This window comes from Silene latifolia, chromosome 6, assembly GCF_048544455.1.
Source record: "Silene latifolia isolate original U9 population chromosome 6, ASM4854445v1, whole genome shotgun sequence".
Taxonomy (NCBI): Eukaryota; Viridiplantae; Streptophyta; class Magnoliopsida; order Caryophyllales; family Caryophyllaceae; genus Silene; species Silene latifolia.
The window spans coordinates 18,775,060-18,797,249 of NC_133531.1; the positions used below are offsets into that span (position 1 = coordinate 18,775,060).

The 22,190-nt window shown below is 42.9% G+C and overlaps 1 protein-coding gene across 8 annotated transcripts; it reads right to left on the reverse strand.

Moving 5' to 3' along the window:
• Positions 1-1,184: 1,184 nt before the first annotated feature.
• On the reverse strand, positions 1,185-11,133 carry LOC141586473 (uncharacterized). Of its 8 annotated transcripts, none has more exons than XM_074407696.1 (6): positions 10,978-11,133; positions 8,664-10,771; positions 7,499-7,694; positions 3,808-4,379; positions 2,844-2,924; positions 1,185-2,564 (listed from the first exon to the last, which is right to left on the reverse strand). In XM_074407696.1, exon 2 carries the CDS (start codon positions 10,711-10,713, stop codon positions 9,157-9,159), a length of 1,557 nt encoding a protein of 518 aa, XP_074263797.1. In that variant the 5' UTR covers positions 10,714-10,771; positions 10,978-11,133; the 3' UTR covers positions 1,185-2,564; positions 2,844-2,924; positions 3,808-4,379; positions 7,499-7,694; positions 8,664-9,156. The 8 variants fall into 8 exon arrangements, with proteins under 8 accessions (XP_074263797.1, XP_074263795.1, XP_074263793.1 ...); XM_074407694.1 differs by having other exon boundaries at positions 8,664-10,831; XM_074407692.1 differs by adding an exon at positions 3,608-3,707 and having other exon boundaries at positions 8,664-11,133.
• Between the last annotated feature and the right edge of the window lie 11,057 nt (positions 11,134-22,190).

Here is a 22,190-nt window from a genome sequence, read left to right on the forward strand (position 1 = left end):
TCTCAGAAGCGGACTTCGAGCGTCTAAAAGATTTAGAGAAATACGAATACAACGGACTACAAACCAAAGGATTTGGTGGGCCCCATCTCTATTACCACACCATCAACGGATTCATCTTCCGTCTCGACGTACCCGGTATCAAGTCCTCCGATCTCTGCTGCACCGCAACCGCTTCAAAATTCAGCTTCACGGCTCAGGAACCTAAACCCCACAAGTTCAGGTTCGGCCACTGCGAACCGAGGTACTACGAGGCTAACATTGAGGTGGACCCACTTGTTTACCAGCCTTAACGGTTTACCGCTACGGTTAGTAATGGTGTTCTTCTGGTTGAGATTCCGAAATTCCGGGTCGGGATGGAGATTGGTCGGGTCTGTCTTAATATTGGCCGGTTCAAGGTTCAGATGGATGCTGACGGCGATAACACTATTAAGCAAGTTCCAGATTCTTCTTAGGGTTCGTTTGGTTCACTACTTAGGAAATGGATAGAAATGAGAAACCATATATATGGGGCTCCAATTCCATACCTTCCAAAACATGTTTGATTCATTACAAAAATAAATATGAAGGAATAGAGTTTGAATCATGGGAGGAGGCAGCTATGGGATTTCAAGGGTTTATTCTAACTTCATTCCAAAATACCCAACCAAATGACTAGAATCCACTTCATTTCATTCCAAACCTCCCAATTAAACACCCCTTAATTAATAAAGGGTTTTTCTAACCTATGCCCAGTGGGCATAGATTAAGAAAACCCGATTAATAAATTATAATTAATTAATTAATGTTCTTATGTTGTTAATGGTAGTATTAATTAGTGTTATGGTGCTAATTAATTTGCAAATTCTTGTTTAAGACAGAGAAGGCAAGACTAGTTGTAGTTAATTATTGTATTTTTGTTGCTACTGCCTGGTACGGAACTACAGACTAACATAGGCGGCGGGGAGCGATTTTATGGGGATTGTAGTAGGTATTATATTACTCGGAAATAGTGTCTATTAGTTTGCTATTTGTTAGTTTGTTACTACTAAATGGAGTATAATGTTTAGGTTATTTTAATGTTTGAATTTTAATATTTAATGTTTTTGTTTAATTTTATCTAATTTAATAATTCGATCGAGCAATATGAATACAATCCCAACATTCTATGATCATTGCATAAATCCAATGCGAACAAAAGAATATGCTGCTTGGTGACTGTCAGTCATCCAACAAAGCTCGATAGCATTAGTATTACCTGTTCTGTGATCTAATTTAGGTATCAGAAATCCGTATATTTGTGTATTTTTACAGTGGGGAAAAAAATAACCCATAAAATGACTGGTTTAAACTAATCCAAGGGCTTTAAACAAAAGAGCAACAACATTCAAGGTAAAACAGAGTAAATGATTTCAATTTGGATAGACAGTTTCAAACAACCTGTGTTTATGACAAATACTCTTGTGAAGCGGGTTATCACATTTTGGAACGTGATGGAATCTAAGGGTGTGTTTGGATAGCAAATTGGGAAGGAAAGGGAGGGGAGGGGGATGGAGGGAAGGTAAAGGAAAGGAAAGGAAAGGAAAGGAAAGGGAGGGGGAATGGAAGGGGGTTGTTTGGATAGCAAAATAAGTAGAGGGAAAGGGAGGGGGAGAAAGGAGGAGGAAGCTTATTTCTGCATTGGAGGAGGACAAGAGTGTGAAGCTAATTTCAATGCATAGGCAATTATACCCTTGCCATATATTGCTGGAGTATTTGGCAAACCACACTCAATTTGGAAGGAGAAAGTTTTCCTTCCAAATTTTGCCAATGATTGAAAGATTCTAGTTTGATCTAAAGAAGGGAAATTAAATCCTCTCATTTCCATCTCCTTCCATTTCCCTCCTTCCACATATTATAACCAAACAAAGGAAATTGAAACCCTCCATTTCCCTCCCCTCCCTTTCCCTTCAATTCTCTCAATCCAAAGACACCCTAACAGTAAGTCATCTATCATCTCCATCATGCATCTCTCAGTATTCTCTCTTCGCTGCTGAAACAAAGACTCAACAAAGCCCAATTCAGATCTTGCCGTCACCTTTGGTGCTACTTCAGTCACCAACTTCCAAATTTGATAACTTGGCATGGGACAGATTATCAAGTAGGACGCTTTTCGACTTAACATTTCGGTCAACTGAAAAGATTATGCATATAAGAGAGAGCATAAACAAATATCCATTGCAATCCTCAGGCGATGACACCAGTTTGAAGGATTAAAAGCACCTTGTAAATGATGAAACATGCCTCCGTTTGGTAGGAATTCATACACCGGTATGGGTATATCGGTCTCAAGGCAACAACCAAAGAGCTTTGTGATATACTGACATTAGCATGGTTCATAAGTATCATATCAGCCAACTTTGGAACAAACTTAACTCCACAAAGGTCCTTGTTCACCAAAAGTTGATCGCCTACCGTTCCTCTGTAGACGATCCACTACAAGAATTGGCAAGAGGAGCATCAAGGCTTGTTTGTGCATTCTTCGATGTCTTTGACTGACAGAATTTAAGTTGTATTGTTCTCGCTTCTTGGACGTGGCTAAGAGCAAGCTGTTTGAAAGAGACCAAATACTATGAATTGGACCAAAATATCAGAGGATACTCACAGTAAAAAAATCTAGGAAGAAGCTGTAAATTTAGTTGAATAATGAATAATATTAATAGCAAATTAGCAATGATGGTGTACAGGCATGTGGATCATAATTCATAAGTGACCGGCCTTGTTTCCAGTTTCGGTGTTCCAAAATCCATAAATGGTCTTATTTGTACAATGTCAAGACAAACTTTCAAGTTTAGAACGGAAATGCAGAAACGCTATGAATGACGTACATTTTGATTGCCTTTTTCTAATGTATAGCATATATGTTTCACCAAGTGTTCAGTGGAAATGAAGACATAGCATCTGATGCCCTGTGAATAAATAAGATATGGTAAAAAAAGGTATTATCCACAAGCATGAAAGAAAGAATTACACAAATGTTCCTAGCAGAAAACTAATCAGCAATCAACTACTTTGTGCCCAAATAATTAAAATGGGCTAACAGAAAGAATTACTTGCTTAGTCATAGTTTATGTTTGTTGTTGGATCGGTTTTCTATGTAAACACATGCATGTTGAATAAGGAGTCCCGTACTCATTCTCCCCAAAGAAAAATATGCTTGAGTAATAAAGTTTATTAAACACGACCTTTGTTATAATACTTCCTCCCTATCAATTTCATATTCTTAGTTGTGTTATGGAAAACAATTATATATTTTATAGTAGTAGAATAATGGAAAGTTGAGTGACATGATAAAAGTAAAGAGAAGAAAAAAAGGATGAAGTAGCCCTCAAAAGTAAAGTGATAATATTATACTCCGTATTGGATTATGAGACAATTTAGAAAGGAAAGTAAGAAGATTATAGTGGGACGAATGGAGTAAATTCTTCATAAACCACTTGCTCTTACTACATACAATACTATACGGTGTAATTAGAAAGAAAAAAAAAATGGACAAAATTTATGATTATAGTATAAAAATGAAAGGAAGTACTGAGCAGAGTCTTGAGATGAGTTCCATATTATGCAAAAGCTTCTAAAGATGGTAACATACCCGTCAATAGTCTATGCTTGCGCTTTGGCCAATTTTTAACATACACACATGCAACTGGGCTAAGGAGTCTCATACTCATTCTTTACCACACAAAACATGCCTAAAAAGGAAACATAAACTACTGGCTAGACAGACCAAAATGGCAAAATGAAATACATAAAGTCATAAACTATAGGTAGGGAAAGAGGAGTACTAATTACCTCTTGCCTTTTGCAGAGCAATATCCTTCAAAGATTGCTCTTTCAGTTTACCTCATTTAACACTGCTTCCTCTTCTTTTACTGTCCTGATCTTGTATTTGCCACAGCTCACCAACAACACTCATCGTAGTCGCCCACTCCTCTCTTTGCCACGCGTCAAGGCAAGCCGTAGAAACCATTTTATGGACACATCCATCCGTAAAGAAGAGATCAATCAGCTCCGGATTTATACCGCACTCTTAAGAGGTTTTGATGGCTACCATTCTGTCATAGAGGGTAGCACTGTAGACAATACTCCCACAATTTACTGCCAACAAAGAGATCAAGATCATAGTCATTTTAAGCATTCTTGAGCTCTTCCTTGGATAAAATTATTAGATGTCCTGCTCCCGTGTCTGGCTCTTGGCTCAAAGCTATCGGTTTTTCCAACAAAATACTCCCATTTTCATTGAAAATCTCTTCCTTAGCCTCAAATTTCTGGCCTCGTTTCTCTTCTTGGATTGAGCTATTGAATGTTTCTTCAGTAGACTAGATATGAAGAATGATCATATTATGACAGCCACCTCTGATTACCTGCCCAATTCAGATGGTCAAATGTCATTGTATATTGAAGAATAAAGCTGCTTTTGAGGATCCATCAAAGGTGATGATTTTATAGCTCAACAACAATTGTTCAATGAACCTGTTCTTCACGACAAATAATAAGGTGACAGCATAAAATTCACCATCGGAAATAAGTATGTGATGCTGATACATTTCTCATCTATGGTAATTGGACACTTTAATTTTAGTACAAGTCATTACTGACACAACATTCCTTCTGACAAAAATAACGAGGACACTACATTCTGCGACAGTGATACCCAAACGACGGTTATGGTGGGTGATACGTCGGATATAATTGTACAAAGGAATAAAGACATGTACATAAGTACATAACACAATCAGAATAATATTAACCTACGACGGCTAACTCACAGCAATTTCAAAACTTAAGAGAGCGATTACTTAGTTAGGTGGCTGGAAAGTTAAGGTTAGAGTAGTAGCACCCCACTCCTGTGAACAGCCCCAAAGGATCGAACCTTCGTAACCTCTTTTGAGTACAACAGGTATATCCACTCGGCCTATTAAGAATAACAACTAACACAGGCTTGTGCGGAAGTTCACGAAGACAGCCTTACGCCGTTACTGTGACTCACAAGTTGCAACTGAATACAAGAATGACTTCAAAAATCCATTTCACTAGTAGCCCATAACATCAACGAAAATTATCCATATAGTAAGAAGCCAAATCTAGCATACAGAAGTTTCAGGATAATAATCACAGCAAGTAAAGAAGTAAAAACAACCTCGTCTATCTTCCTTTCAAATACAACAAGACCAGCACAGAACATCAATGAAACATATTAAGACAAAAGAGGGAAGTCCTAATAAGGACCCAAAAAAAGAACGCATGACGCAGTGAAACATATTCTTTACCTCTAACGATTAATGTGGTTTTGTAATGTATCTGCCAAGTGCCAGCCAACACTAGCTGGTGCATTGTATAAAAATAGAAAAAACAGAATATTTTAAACAATTACCATGAGGATTGAGGACAGTCTTTTAATATCTTGGCACCAAATTCCCGAGTAGTTATCATCAAGTCGTCAATTGAGAAACTTTTGGAGAAACTTTAAGTTAACATGAGATAAATGGTCAACGAACAACGAAAGAGTGCTAGCATCAGCTTCAAAGCCCTCCTTAACCATTTTATCACGGTAACATAACGCATTTTGCAAATCCCATTGACAATGAATCCTCGGATAATTGTATTGCAAGTGATACTATCAGGAGAGCATCCATTTTGCCTTATTTTGCTTAGGAGCTCTATAGCTTCAGTCATAAGATCCTTTATACAAAGGCCTTTGATCATTATATATTATATATTTATATTTATATTGTGTAAGATTTGGTACCAAACCCTAGGATATGAGTTCAGAAACTAGGTTTTCGGCCTTTTTAACTTGGTGTGCCACACACAAGCTGTCAATTAAGATATTGTAGGGTGACAATATTAGGAGCAACTCCATTAGACTCTATCTCCCCAAGCAATGTCACCGCCTCAACAAGTTGTGCATTTTTACATAGCCCGCCTAATAAGGAACCGTAAGTGCAGACGTTTGGTTTTATTCCACAAATTTGCATATCGCTGAACAGCTGGGACGCCATTGAGATCCTCTCAGATTTACGGAATGTATTCGGGAAAATAGGGATATCTATGTTTTTGGGTAGTCTTTGTAGAGCTATGAGAGGACCAAGAGCATAGCATCATGATTTCTACTTGTTCAGTATCTTGGGACTTGGATACTCGGGTAGGAAAATAAGAGTGTGTCCTCACCATTGTCAACCTCGCCACAGGGTCTTTGAACAAGATCCGGGAGATTACGCCAATAATGAGATAAGTCTTGCTCAAGTGGGAGGTGATTAGTCAAGATCCTTGGTAGACTAGATCTTACATGTTACATATGTACAAATTAGGAAAAAACAAAAAAAAACAGCTGAAGTTAATCCCCTATCTACTAAATGAATAGGCATCCTCACAAATTTTCCCTCCAAAAAGCATTTTTCTAAATAGGGTAGCTAATAGTAATTATATGTATACATTAACTAAGTAAGGAAGCTAAATAATTATAATAATTTATTTCATTTAATTATTATCTTTTCATTAAAATTAATCTTTTCATCAAATTATATTTTTTTAACTAACTCTAATCTATAATCTTATTAATTTAAATATTAAAAAAAAATTGTATCAAACTATGAATTACTAAATATTTTACTGGTGCTATTATTTGAGAATAATTTGACTCATACTAGGTATAATACAAAATTATAAACCATTTTAATTACTTTCGAGGCAAAAAATTGAGAAAATTTATAAATTGGAATCATTAGATTTGCGGTATACAAAAATTTTCTTTTTCAAAAATACACTTCAACATGCTACTCAATTCTCTTAATTAATTTTCAGTTTCAACTTTTTCTTTCTCAAAGCAAAATGCATTGATGAGAAAAATGAACAACTAATGAGATATCACTATTATATACGGAGTATGTAATTTAGTAGTAATAAAAATAACTCTATAAGACGTGCATTTAATGCACGGGGTCTAACCTAGTTTTAAAGTAATACCCAAACATTGAACGTGAGCTTGATTATTATCCTCATAATATATATACTTCATTTCGATGGATAAGTCTCCTTTTTTTTTGAAAAAAAAAAGGACAGATAGTAGTACCACTACTTGTAATTGACATGAATTATTTATGCTATACTCAGTATCATTTGATTGACCTGAAAATATGTTTTAACAAGATACAATCAATATGCCAACTATTGTATTTGTATGTACAGCCAAAAAAATGGCTTCATGTCAACCGCATCCCCAATACCGTCTCTTCCGACTAAGGAAACATGATGAGAAATAAACAATCACCGGCCGCGTAAACCACCATATCTCATCAGTCATCAACATTACCTTCTTCCACCACATTCATGTCAACCACCTCCTTAATACCATCTCTTCGACTCGAAAGAAACATGCCAACAAAAATCTAATGCACATTTTGGTTAACTCAACCAGGTCTCTTGCAGTTAACAATTATAACATCAAAACTAGAAAGCTAAAAACATCACATTTATCAGTTACCTTCTTCGTTTCACGGTATTTTGGGACAGTAGACCCCGGAGTACCTTGAAATTGGCCATCGCCAATCTTTCTTCCCGGGAGTAACGGATACCGAGTAGCCCAGGTTCGCCAACTTGGACTAAAATAGAACGATGTAATAGTTCTCTTGATGGAGTCATGTGTTTGACGAATTCTCTTAGAATCAGAGGTGCTATTTCTGTTTCATATACACACAAGAAATAGAAAATTATGTCTTAAATCAATAACGAGAGAGATCAGAGATATTTTTGTTACACAATAATTACTTTCTCACTAAGATACAGATTAGAAGAAACAAAGTCAGTAGCAGAGCTAGTATTTTTGTCCATCCCCACAAAACCTGGCAAACCATATTAATTACCCATCTGACACGAAAATACATTCACCATTGAGAATGTACAAATTCACAAATAAAACTAAATTTGAAAGCATAAATAATAACTGCAACCAGTTATCTCCATGACAAAACTATGCATCCTGAGATTCCTGACACACAATTTGGTCGACTCGTGGTACATTTATTGTGTAATGCGTATGTTAAAGAGGGGATACAATATAAAAAGGGAGAAACTATGAGCACGACTGCAAAACTGTAGAGCCTGATTCAAACCTAACTTTTGGGTAGAACTTTAACAATGTATGTTGACGCAGTGTAAAGGGTAAACATCACAATCATTTCCAATTATGAGTCTATATTGTGACAAGGCTGGCAACAAAGATGAGACTGATACTGGGTTTTCTCAATATTTTTCATTGCAGAACCAGTCAAACGGTCTTTTTATGTGACACTATAAGATGTATAGTATAAACCCCACTGCCAATAGCCAATAGGAATTTTATGTAATATGTATGGTTAAATAGTTGCTATACATGCATTGGATAAAATAAAATACCAACACACAATTGAGCGGTGATGTCTATAACATCAAAAGTTTTAAACTGCTGGGTATAACGAAACAAAGCGCGCAGACCAAAACTCCTATCACATGGCAATCTTGACGACGCCAACTAGAGTGGGATCACGTCATCAAACAAAATAAACCATCAGCAATTATGGAAATACAGATAAAGGCAGTCCTTATTATGATGGCCCAAGGGGGGCAAAAGAATTGAATGATTTGTCGGTGAAGTTTTATGGCAAACTTACAGCGAGAATTACGAGAGAAGAGTGAGAATGAACATAAAGTCCAAACCCATTGAAGACATGTATACACTGAAGCTCTTTGCAGTCTTTGCATCATTATCATCCTTCTTCAACAACTTCAAGGGGGCTTCAAAACCTAGAGAATGAGGATCACTCATCTGGTTTTCTGGTTTGTGCAGCGAACAAGAAAAACTTGAACCCCTAAATACTGCCAGTTGAAGGTCAACATTAGGAAAAATCCTTTGTACTGTATGGTTGGCGACTTGACGTCGTTTGATCATGATACAGGCAGACAACATTGCACTTGAATAAATGTAGACAAAAATGTATTAGGAGCAACTTCGTTAGACTCCATCTCCTCTCCTTGAGGAATGCCACTGCCTCATCAAGTTGTGCACTCTTACATAGCCCACCAAGCCAACTCATAGTTGACCAAATCATGAATCTTCAACTCCACAATTTATCATCTTCTGGGGAAACTCTCTGGTTTATCATGCTATAAATGGTTACGAAACAAAGAAATAGTCTTAGCATCAGCCTTAAAACCCTTGTTAACCATTATATCTCGGAAAAATAATGCATTTCGCATATCGTTGTTGATAATGAATCCTTGGATAAGTGTATTGTAGGTGACATCATCAGGAGGGCATCCAACTTGCTTCATTTTGTTAAGGAGCTTAACAGCTGTATTCATAAGACCTGTTTTGCAATACCCCTTAATCATTGTCGTATAAGTTTTACGATCGAGTAGAGCACCCTTTGATAAGAGATCAGAGACAAAGATTTCAGCATATTTAACCTCACCAACCTCACATAAATTGTCAATTAAGATAGTGTAGATGACAATATCAGGAGTAACTCCATTAGACTCCATCTCCTTGAGCAATGCCTTCACTTCATCAAGCTGCGCATTTTTACATAGCCCGTCTAATAAGGAACCATAAGTGCAAACATCTGGCTTTATTCCATAGATTTGCATGTCATTGAACAGCTGACGTGCCACTGGGATCCTATTAGATTTACACAATCCATCTATCAGAGTGCTATAGACCACGACATCGGGGGCAATCCCTTGCGCAATCAGTTCTTGAAATATGTCATGGGCTTTGTCAATGCTTTCAAGTTTAACGTATCCATTGATCAGAGTACTATAAGTCACAACGTCAGGTTGGCAGTGAGTCTGTACCATTAAATCAAAAACCTCTCTTGCCTTGTCCATTTGGCCGCATAAACAATACCCATCCAATAAAGCATTATAAGTAAGTACATCAGGAGCGAGACCTTGTTCAGTCATTATCTTTACAAGGGCTTGTGCTTCATCGATCATAGTGTCCTTACAATGTATGTGAATCAACATGTTGTAAATGGAAACATCGGGTGCAATGTTGCTCTCAATCATCTCAACCAACATTTCCTTAGCCTCCACATTACGACCTAGATTGAACATTCCTCGAATCAATGTGTCATAGGTGATCACATCTGGATTGATGCCCTCAGTTCTCATGGCTGAAAAGACGTACAGGGCCTCGTTTAAGAGCTTATCTCTGCAAAGACTATGGATAACAGTATTGTATATGACAATGTCAGGCTTACAACAAGAGGGGCGAGACTTCATTTGGCGGAGGAGGTGGAGAACGTCGGCATAGTCCCCAATCTCGCAAAGACCTTTCACCACGGTACCATAGGTAACTGTATCTGGCTGAATGCCTAGCTTAACGACAGCTACGTCCAACAACTCAACAGCTTGTAGAAGTTGGTTATTGTGCACAAGGCCGTTAATTAAGGTGTTAAACAAACCTAGATTAGACTCCAAGGGATATCCAAGCTTAAGGGACTTAGCAATGAGAGAAAACCCGAAATCAACACGTCCTAAATGGCAGTAACAATTTGCGAGGATGGCCATGGAATGAGAATCAGGTCGTCTACCGGATAACTCGAGATGCGAATAAAGAGAAATGACAGTAGAGTGAGGCTGTAGTCGTTTGAGTTTGAGCATTGCCGCTAATAACCGATTAAAATCAATAATCGACGGTCGATACGCGAGAGACATCATTTGATAGAAGAGATTTAGGGGAATTTGGAGATTAGGAAACCGTAATCGACATTGTTCCCTAACAGACGCCATAAACTTACGAGCGTAAGGATCACCATCAATAGCAGTAATCTTAAATCTAGCAGAATTGCAAAAATAACGGGAATTAAATTGCAATTGAAGTTGAAATCGAAACCCTAATTTACAAATAGGGGAAGACATTTTTCCAGAAAAAAGGAGAAATAGAAGACTGAATTAATTAATTAATTAATTGTAGAAGCTCACCAAATGATTTGCAGAAAATTAGCAGAACGGCGACAGATTTGGAGAAGTGAATTACAGATTTACAGGGAAGAAGTTGAGTAGTCGACCAGAGAGATTAGAAGAAGTTAGTTAATTTACTCAATTTTTGGGCTTCGCAAAGAGTGTCCATGTTAGTTCCACGCTTCCACCGCACAAAAACACCACCACTAAGTTTTCGGAGAGACGGTCTCACTACGGCAAGGATTTTGTAAACCATTTTACAAACAAAATTTTACAAAAAAATGTGACAACTATTAAAAAATAAATTACCACACTAGCTATATCATTATGGTTACATTTAACTATAAAATGGTCATATATGTTTGTCTGAAATTTCAGACGAAAAATGGTGGTCTGAAACAAGAATTTGCGTAAGTTTATTGAGAAACTATTTTACAATTTCAAGAAAGAAATGATATTAGAGGTAATAAAATAGGTACAAATTACGATTAAAGATAAAATAAATACAATTATGGGTTTTTTGTCAAACACAGCCTTTAAAAAAAAATTCAAACACCACCTTTAAAATAAAAAGTTTGTAAAACACAACCTTTAATAAAAAATTTGTTGTCATACACGACTTTTTGGCCGAAGGACTTAACATTTTGCAATCGGGTAACTTTCAGTCGATGTTTGAGATAGCAAATGATGTCGGTTTGAGGTATTCTCGGACTCGTTGGAAAGGTGGAAATAAAAGCTTTTCAGGGGTTATCAATACGATGGTCAAAGGTGGCCTTATGTGGGGTCTATTGATGTGTAAAGTAAAGCTGGTTGGAGAGGCTAACTCTAAAACGAGTGGTCATAGGGTATTTCGTGGATCTTTAAATGGGGTTAGGATGTTTTATTTTATCTGAAATTTGGTATATAGATAGAAGAAAGTGTAAGGTAGGTCGTAGTTGTGTTGTTTTTTGTGGTTGTTTGTTGTAAGTGGTGGTTTGAGGTGAGTGAATTGACCCCAAAAAAAATCCTACTTAGATATTCTTTTGAATGTTTTTTTACCTCCAAATTAACTCCCCTCGAATCACCACTTGTAACCAACAACCACCGCAAACAACACAACTAAGACCTACCTTGCACTCCCCGCTACCTACATACCAAATTTCAGACCAAACAAAGCATCATAACCTCATTAAAAGACCCACTAAAAATCCCCGACCACCCGCTAATCTCTCCGACCAGCTCTACTTTACATAGCAATAGACCCCACATAAGACCACCTTCGACCATCGTGTTGATAACCCATGGAAAGCTTGTATTTCCACCTTTCCAACGAGTTGAAGAACACCTCAAATCGACATCATTTACTATCCCAAACATCGATTGAAAGTTACCCCATTGCAAAATGTTAAGTCTTTCAGCCAAAAAGTCGTGTTTAAGTTTAACAACAAAAATTTTAGGGTTTTTCCCATCTGTGCCCCTGTGATTTTCACTTTTCCCAACTGTACCCCTGCGTCTGACACTTTTCCAATTGTACCCTTAAACTTAGTTATTCCCATCTGTAGCCAAACTACCCTAAACCGTCAGTTTTGCCGTTAAGTGCCAACATGGAATTGTCAACATGATTTTTCCTTTTTTTTTTCTTTATTCACCCCATTTTATTCAATATTTCCCTCAATTACTTCCCCTATATAATCTACTAATCCCTCAATTTTATTTCATTAATCCTCAAAATCCTTCACCCTCCTTTTTCCCCCCTTAATTATTCATAATTATTGTCCGGATCCTTCACCCTCTTTTTTTTCCCTTAATTATTCATAATTGTTGTCCGAATTAAGAGAAATTAATGAAATAAAATTGAGGGATTAGTAGATTTATACAAGGGAAGTAATGGAGGAAAGTTATGGAGGGAAATATTGAATAAAATGGGGGGGATAAAGAAAAAAAAGGAAAGGAAAAGCCATGTTGGCAATTCCATATTAGCACTTAACGAGAAAATAGATGGTCTAGGGTAGATTGGCTACCGATGGGAATAACTAACTAAGTTTAAGGGTACAATTGGGAAAGTGCGAGACGCAAGGGTACAGTTGGGAAAAGTGAAAACTACAGGGGCACATATGGGAAAAATCCAAAAATTTATTAAAGGTTGTGTTTTACAAACTTTTTTTTTAAAGGTGATGTTTGGAAAAAAAAAATTAAAGGTTGTGTTTGACAAAAAAAAACCTACAATTATTATGTAAATAGATACGAAATTATTATGTCATGATCAATAATAACAAGGTCATGAACAACAAATAAATGGGCACGGAAGATTGGTCTCTCAATAACTTAGTAAGAGATCGTCTCTCCCAATTTTTGGTGAAACAAAAAAATACGAATCAGACACGAATGACCTCTTTACTAAGTTAATCTTATTTTTTCTTGATCCCCTGTCATATAATTATATTTAAACGTTTCAAATATTAACATGACACGAAAACACGACACGAAATTTATGGATTTAGTTGAACCGTTGAGGCTTGATGACTCATTTATGTAAGTGAGTCGACATGAACACAAAACGGTATTTAATTGGTCGAGGTTGGGTTGAAGGGTTAGTGACTTGTTTAGATGTAACACGAACACGTACCCGATTTGTTTATTTGTCACGTATAGTAACAACCCGAAACTTAATAATAAAGTCTAAACAATTAGAAACTCATTAAGTTTAGGGTAGTACATCTGAAGTACAATCCTTTTTTCCCTATTACAAGCAAGAATTCAAGTCACTCCGAATTCCGTCATCGCAAAGCTGTAAGGACCATTTTGATGCATTGTGTAAAGTCAGAAATTGATCTCGACGGGGGCGAAAAATCTCAGCAAAGTCGAGAGAGAACTGGTTTAAGGGAAATTAGAAAAAAATCATTTTACTCCCTCCGTCCCAATCAATAGTTTATACCTACTTTATTTCTCCCTAACAAAGTTGATGGGGCATATTCTGCACCGCTGACCAAGTCAACACATTGAGCAAGGTCAAGGGTATTCACAGCAAAGTCAACAACTTAGACAGTCTAGCCGGTGAAGCCCATCGGCTGTCACACTGGTCTCGGCAGGACAACTAGCCAGCCGGGACACAACCGCGTACTCATATCCAAGACCCTCGGCGAGCTCGCACGGGTCCATCGGCCGAGGGTATAACGGTCTTTTCACCTGATAGCCACTTGGCCACTACGTGACAAAAGGCGAAAGCCTATAAATACTCCTCAACCTTCATTGAGGAAAGGATCCACAAATTGACCTAATAACCACTATTCATCTGGTAATATCTTCCTTATCTCTCTACAATATACTCTTAGCCAAGTTACAAACCACCTCTCTCTAAGTTCACTGACTTGAGCGTCGGAGTGAGTACGCTCGGCCAAAGCCGAGCCTCGCTTTGTTCATCGTTTCAGGAGACTGCAAGGAGGATTCAAGCAAGGACATCATTCTACTAGCTACGAGTGGTAACAAACATCTGCTCTGGAATTACACCCGGAACAATTGGCGCCGTCTGTGGGGAAAGGCAAACTAGAAGCTAGTCACATTCATTCCCAAACAACAAAAACAAAAACACAAAAAAACCCACCCAAAAAGCTAAGATGTCGAAACAACAAGAGATAGTCGCAACCGACGAAGCCACATTCTACCAAGATGATACATTTCACCATTCGGAGTAAGACAACCCCTCCACCGGCGTAGTAGTCCAACCGGAATTGAATGCCGATAACACGGACACGCCGCCGCCCGCCAACCAGGTCACCATCATGGGACAGGTGGTTGACGTAGCAAAACCGAAGACACTCCCGGACCTAATGGGAGTACACCACTCACATAGGCACGCCGACACGAGCGGCGGAAGCCGTCCAGGAGACCAGGCCCTTAACGTGACTCCAAGAAACCCGAACGGAGCACCGGGAGAAGCAGACCCTACCAAGACGCCGGAGGAACCCGTGAGTGGTCGTGGTAAACGTAAGTCCTTCTCGCACTCGGGAGAGGGCATCGCCGCCGCAACACCGACGAGGAACACCCGGGAGAGCACGGGCCCGACTCGGGAGAGTCGGAGAAGAAGCCCGAGCCGGAGAAGAAGTCCCTCCCGCTACGAGGAGAGAAGCCGGACTAGGAATGCGAGGAGTCGGTCGCCGCGTGTCATCCGACACGTGGTCAAACAGCCCCCTCGGTGATTATGTCCTAGACACCGCCGTGCCAACCAAGCCGAAGTTGCCGGCGTTCACATATAAAGGAGACAAACGACCCGACCGACCACGCCGAGGCTTTCGAGTCTTACATGTCGGTATGGGAGCAGCCCGATGAGGTCCGGTGCCGAGTTTTCCCAACGACTCTGCATGGGATGGCTCAAAATTGGTACAAGGGGCTTCCGACGGTTCAGAGATATCTTTGTTTCGCCGACCTAAAGGACGCCTTCTTAGCCCAAGATACTCTTGCAACAAAAGGACGGTCGTGGAGACGTCGGACCTCCCGACTATCAAGCGGGAGGAGGGCGAGTCTCTCCGAGGCTATATGAAGAGGTTCGACGGCAAGGTCCAGCAGATTCGGGAAATCAACCCCGAATCGGCGGCTTTCTGACCGATGAAGGGCCTCCCAAAGGGAAACTTAAAAGACGAGCTCATCAAGCACGGGGCCCTGGGCCAGACGCCGCGAGGAAGATGGCCGACCAGGCCATCAAGGTGGAAGATTACCACAAGACCCGGGTAGGCCCCGGCCGAGGCCGAGCCCTCGAGAGAAAAAAGCCGCCGGATGATAGCCCGGATGAGAGGCGCCGTGACAATAACAGGTCACGATCCGATGATAAACGTCGTGACAATAACAGTCACGGTCTCGATAGATCTGCCAAGAAACAGCCTCGACGGGCGCCGGCGACGGTTCGGGAATGTTTTACCAAAGGCATTACCATGACAAAACCCCTCTCGTCGCATCGGCCGCCAAGGTCTTCGCTCTAAGCGAAGCGAGGGCCGAAGTGGGAACGGCCTCCCAAGCCAAAAGGAGACGGTGACTCGAACCGATCTTGCGAGTACCACGGCCGCGCCGGCCACCTCATCGACAATCGCCGGCATCTCGAAGAATGCCATTGAAGAGCTAATCCGGAAGGGGAGCTCGACAAGTATGTGGCCAAAGGCCGGAAGGCGACGCCGGCGGCTCGGATAAGAAATCCGTTTTTCAACGGATAGGAGTTATCCATGTAGTCATCGGAGGTAACGAGAATGGTGGGTCGGCTCATGGGCACAAACGACACCCGAACGAGCCGTATCAGGCCATCAACTTTGTGCCCAACGCAAGAACCGCCGCCTCCAAAGCATTCCCGATATGACTATTGGAGGAAGGACTACGAGGAGTCATCGCCCCTCACGGCGACCCACTCGTAGTCAACTTGGACATATCCAACCACCTAGTGAAGAGATGTCCGATAGACACAGCGCCTACACGAACATCATGTTCGGGAGTGCTTCCACAGCCTCGGCCCGAGAATCAGGACTTGAGCCCCCGCACCCATCCACTATACTGCCTTCTCCGGGGCCGGCCCGGTACCCCGGGTTCAATCGGACTACCGGTGATGTTCGGCGAGGGAATGCGGCCAAGAATGTCCTAGCCGAGTTCGTCGTCATTAACGGCTCGTCCGCCTATAACGCCCTGATAGGCCGAGTTACTCTGAGCGATGCCGACGCAGTGATGTCCATCCGGGCCCGACACTAATGTATATCTCGGACCGGGGGAAGCGCATAAACTCGTCTCCAAAGACGAGAAGGACGAGGTGGTCAACATCCAGATATCCGCGGAGGATGCAACATGCAATCCCTCAAAGTGGCGAAGCGATCGGAGAAGGGGAAAAGCTCATCCTCACAACCGAAGGGCGACTTTATGGATGCAACCGATGGTCGACGGGGAACAGCGCCTCTAATGAGGCATTAGGAAACCGATAGACCTTGTAAAGCGCCGGAGGTGTCCAAAACATATTTGTGGGCACCCCGACGCATGTTAAATATCGAATGTAAAATCAACCTAGTCTCCCATGAAGATGTCCATTTTCCCCATAAATCACCGGGCAGGAAGAAAGAGGCCGACGCCGTCTCATACCGTCAATTCGACAAGAGCTAGCGATCGTTAAAGAAGCCGACGCCGTCTCATACCGTCAATCCGACAAGAGCGGCGATCGTTAAAGAAGCCGACGCCGTCTCATCTGTCGTCGATTCGACAAGAGCGGCGATCGTTAAAAGCCGACGCCGTCTCATATCTGTCGATTCGACAAGAGCTAGATCGTTAAAGAAGCCGACGCCGTCTCATCTGTCGATTCGACAAGAGCGGCGATCGTTAAGAAGCCGACGCCTCTCATCTGTCGATTCGACAAGAGCTAGCGGTCGTTAAAAGAAGCCGACGCCGTCTCATACTGTCGATTCGACAAGAGCGATCGTTAAAAGAAGCCGACGCCGTCTCATACTGTCGATTCGACAAGAGCGGCGATCGTTAAAAGCGACGCCGTCTCTCATCTGTCGATTCGACAAGAGCGGCGATCGTTAAAAGCCGACGCCGTCTCATCTGTCGATTCGACAAGAGCGGTAGCGTCGTTAAAAAAGCCGACGCCGTCTCATCTGTCGATTCGACAAGAGCGGCGTCGTTAAAAAAGCCGACGCGTCTCATCTGTCGATTCGACAAGAGCGCGTCGTTATGAAGAAATGTAGCGCCGTGGCGATCACCCCAAATAGTAGGCGCTTGGCAGTCACTTAAAGTGGTAGACGCCGCGTAACACGCTATCCGTACGCCGACCACACTGTCATAGACAAGAGCGGTGGTCCCCATGAAGAAATGTAGTGCTGTGGCAGTCACCCCAAATAGTAGACGCTTCGGCAGTCACTTAAAGTGGTAGACGCCGCGTAACACGCTATCCAGACGCCGACTCTTACTGTCGTACCGACAAGAGCGGCAGTCTCCATCGAAGCGCGACACCGCGACGATCGCGGCCGGCCGATTGATAAACAAATCAAAATGCCTTAAAAGCGTTAAAAACAGTTGAGATGCACACTCTAAACTGCCTCGGCCAAACCAAGGCTCAAACAAAAAGAAACGCTCAATTAATAACGTAAGAGGACAACTCAGACAAAAACGGGAAAAGACCTCGGCCAAGCCAGAGGCAAAGTGGAAACACTAAATACCGTTGAGACGCTCAAAAGAAATAAGGTAAAGACCTCGGCCATGCCGAAGGCAAAAGAAACGAACTCTTATTAATAATAACAGTTTACAGGCGAAAAAATGGAGATAATAGCCGTCCCCGTTGGAATAAACCAAAACACAACCTACCAAAGGATACGAAATACAAGGAGAAAAGCAAAAGCTACAATTATGTCATTTGAGGCACCAAAGGATGACGGGGAGGGAGGGCTTAATGATCGACCCCGAGCAGTGAAGCGGTCTGTCAGTAAACTTGTTCTCATCAAGCAAAGACATGATGGTGTGTGAGGAGTCAAGCGGATCTCTTTGTAAACTTGTTCTCATCAAGCGACCTATGCCGGTGTCGCTTACCGTCGATAGCGATAGCCGCATCTTCTTCAATAGGCAACCCAAAGAGCTTTCCTAGCGGCCTCAGCTTTGGCCTCGGCGTCATCAGCCGCCCTCATTTTCTCAGCTTCCTCCTTGGCCACCTTAGCCCTCTCAGCAAGAGCTGCTTTCTCCGCGGCCGCCTCCTTCTCAATCTTTGCCTTCACCGCCTCCTTGGCCTTCTCCACCATGGCGTTCTCCTTAACCTCGAGCTTATCATCAAGCAGCTTGTCATATCTACCCCACGGAAAGGAACCATCAAGAGGGAAAAGCTCCTCGATCACTTCCCTAGCAGCTCCTTCGGCCAAGTCCCGAATTCAGCGCACGATTGGGGAGCATGACAGTTTGGAGCATCTCAATGTCCGCCTCCTTCTGCTTGATGATGGCCTCCTTGCCCCGAACCACCTCCGCCTGGGCCTTAAACAGGCCCTCGGATTCGTTCTTTCGCTGGAGATGAGGTCGGCACGCCCTTGAACATGGTTACACTTCTCCGGCGGCTTCGCGGCCTCGGCCGCCGCGGCCTCGGCCTTGGCTTTCTCAAAGAAGGACCTCTTTTCGGCGTCCTCCCCGAGTTTTCTCTCGGCCCAAGAGCGCCTTTCTCAAGATCTCCCCTAAGCTTCCGCTCATTGAGGAGACCTAGCTTTGCCGACGCGACCACCGCTTATCGGCATTACGCTCATGAACGGCTCGAGCCACGGCCTTCTCCTGCTCCATGAGACGAGCGGCGGTAACCACGTTCCACCTTGCAAGCTCCCTAATTAGCTTCGTGCCTTCCTCTATAAGTCGTGGAGACGAAGCCTTCGGGATGAAGGGACGGTGGTAACAATTTGACCCCCAACCCGCGGGCCGGGAGGAGGAAGCCTTCGGGATGAAGGGTTAACGGTGACGCCTTGATCACCGGCTGCGCAGAGGTCCCCTCCACCGCCGCCAACGAGCGAAGCGGTGCGGGCCGGCCTACAAAAGTTTAATAAAGACGTCGGTATCAACGTATATCGACGTGTCGGGAAGCCTGTCATCGGGAGCACCCAATGACTCGGCTAAATTTAAGCCACGGAATGAATAGGTACCGTGCTTCGCCTTCTTGGCCGGAGGAGGCACTTCCTTGCCAACGGTAGAGGTCGCCTCCTTCCTCTTTCGGATAAGGGGAGATTCCTCCACGCATCGGAGTCCCCCTCGAAGGAATATCAACAACCTCCACCTTTTTAGAAGGGGGGGTGGGAGTTGGAACCAACGTCGACGCCCTCGCCGCCGAAGACACTGTTTTCCGCGTCCGACGAACAACGCCGCCGATAACCTTCGCCTGAGCCTCCTCCACGCTCAAGCCCCTCGCCCGCCGCTCCATAAGATCACCCGGCGACCTCCTACGGTCGTGGGTTTGAGCCTGGGATGCAAGTTGGCAACGGTCCCATCTTTGTGCAGCCCCATTTCTCGGAGAAGATCCTCGACAAGCCCTTTCCAAAGTGGTCTGCGAAAGAAACAAAGCAAGAGTTAAGTAGAGGAAATAAACCGGAATTCGAGGAGCAAGAGCATTAAGAACGGCGATGGGCCTCACACCGACCCCACTCACCCGTGCAAGGGGCGGTATGAGGCCGACATGGCAGAGCGCCTCATCCGAAGGATGATCTGCGTCGGAGGAATCCATCTTTTCGGCACCCCACTCTTGTCCACCTCAAAGAGCCTCATTGCCAGCCTCTCATCGTCCCGAAGATAGACACACTCGCTAGCATCCATTTTGAGCTTCTTCCGGAAACCCATCTATCGTGCTCGCCCGAGTCTCACACCGCAAGTTAACTCGGCCGGAAAGGTGGCGACGGATAGTCATCCAAGCACCTTAACGTACACCCACCGGCCTTGCGATCCTTGCAAGAAGAAAGTTTGTTGTGAAACATAACCCGGCTCCATCTCCACACTGTACCATCCGACGCGGCCAGAAAATGGTTTGAGATGGTGAAGCCGGCGGAATAAATTTACCGTTGGGGCCTCTCCCTTGAAGAGACAGAGCCAGACAAAGCCGATTATGGTCCTCATAGCCAACGGGTGCAGTTGTGCAACGGCAACGTTCATGGCTCTAATAATGGCCATAACGTACCCATTCAGCGGAAACCGGAGCCCGTACTCCAAATGCCGCATGTACACGCCAGTGTAGCCCGGTGGAGGGCAACAGACGGCCTGACCCTCCTCAGGGATAACAATTTTATATCCCCTACCGAAGAAAAAATGGCCCTCGAAAAATTCCACGCCTGAACAACTGGCGAGCTTATGAGCCCAAGCACGGTCAAGACTGACCTTACAGGCATCGCCGTGATCCAGGACGTACTGCCTCCCTTCATCACGACGAGGCCTTTCCACTTCATCACCGAAATCATCACCAAAATCGCCATAAGAATCAGAGTCCTCCCATTCCTCAAGAATTTGAGGATCAACTTCAGGAGAAGGAGACCTAGGGCCCCCCGACGCGGGTTTACTAGGTCCAGCATCAGCAGAAGACATGCTCACAACAAATTATTAACGAAATAAAAGAAAATGTTTGTTTACCTCAAAGAAAAAACACTCGCCGGATCGAAGACCGAAGATTGGAAGAATAGAAAGCCCTTGAGAGTTTAAAGAGAGGAAGATTTTGGGAGAAATTTTTGAAAATTTGAGGAAATGAAATTAATGGCCAAAATCACGGAGTAACTACCCTATTTATAGGGAAAAGCCCATGAAGAAGGACCAATCGGGCACGACCCATGAAGCGTCAACCAATCAAGCAAGCGGACACGTGCGGACATGCAACCACGGAATGTCAATCGTTGCAATTGTTGAATGTCAATCAATGCTACGATTACAAGCGTATTCAACACGCCCATTCACATCTCTTCGCCTGTTCATCTCCCTCAACAAATTCCTAGGCACTCGCTCTCCGCCGGCCACATGATCGACCAAGCCGGGAAGCACGGCCGGGGCAATCAAAAATGACCCAAGCACTCTCGGCCCTGGTCTCGGTCCAGCGTCATATTATTTCCCACATCGGATACCCTTTACGCATCCATGTGGAGGGGGGATATATGGTACGGCCTAACAAGAACCACGCCGATGCTTCAGAAGAAGCCGATACCAAAAGTTTTGCAAAAATACTTACGCAGAATATACGTTCACATACATCGAAGCCCATACCACGGCATAGACTACGCTGGGGGCAAATTGATGGGGCATATTCTGCACCGCTGACCAAGTCAACACATTGAGCAAGGTCAAGGGTATTCACAAAGAAAGTCAACAACTTAGATCTAGCCGGTGAAGCCCATCGGACTGTCACACGGGTCTCGGCGGACAACTAGCCAGTAGGGACACAAATCCGCGTACTCATATCCAAGACCTCGGCGAGCTCGCCACAGGTCCATCGGCCGAGGGTATAACGGTCTTTTCACCTGATAGCCACTTGGCCACTACGTGACAAAAGGCGAAAGCCTATAAATACTCCTCAACCTTCATTGAGGAAAGGATCCACAAATTGACCTAATAACCACTATTCATCTGGTAATATCTTCCTTATCTCTCTACAATATACTCTTAGCCAAGTTACAAACCACCTCTCTCTAAGTTCACTGACTTGAGCGTCGGAGTGAGTACGCTCGGCCAAAGCCGAGCCCTCAGTTTGTTCATCGTTTCAGGAGACTGCAAGGAGGATTCAAGCAAGGACATCATTCTACTAG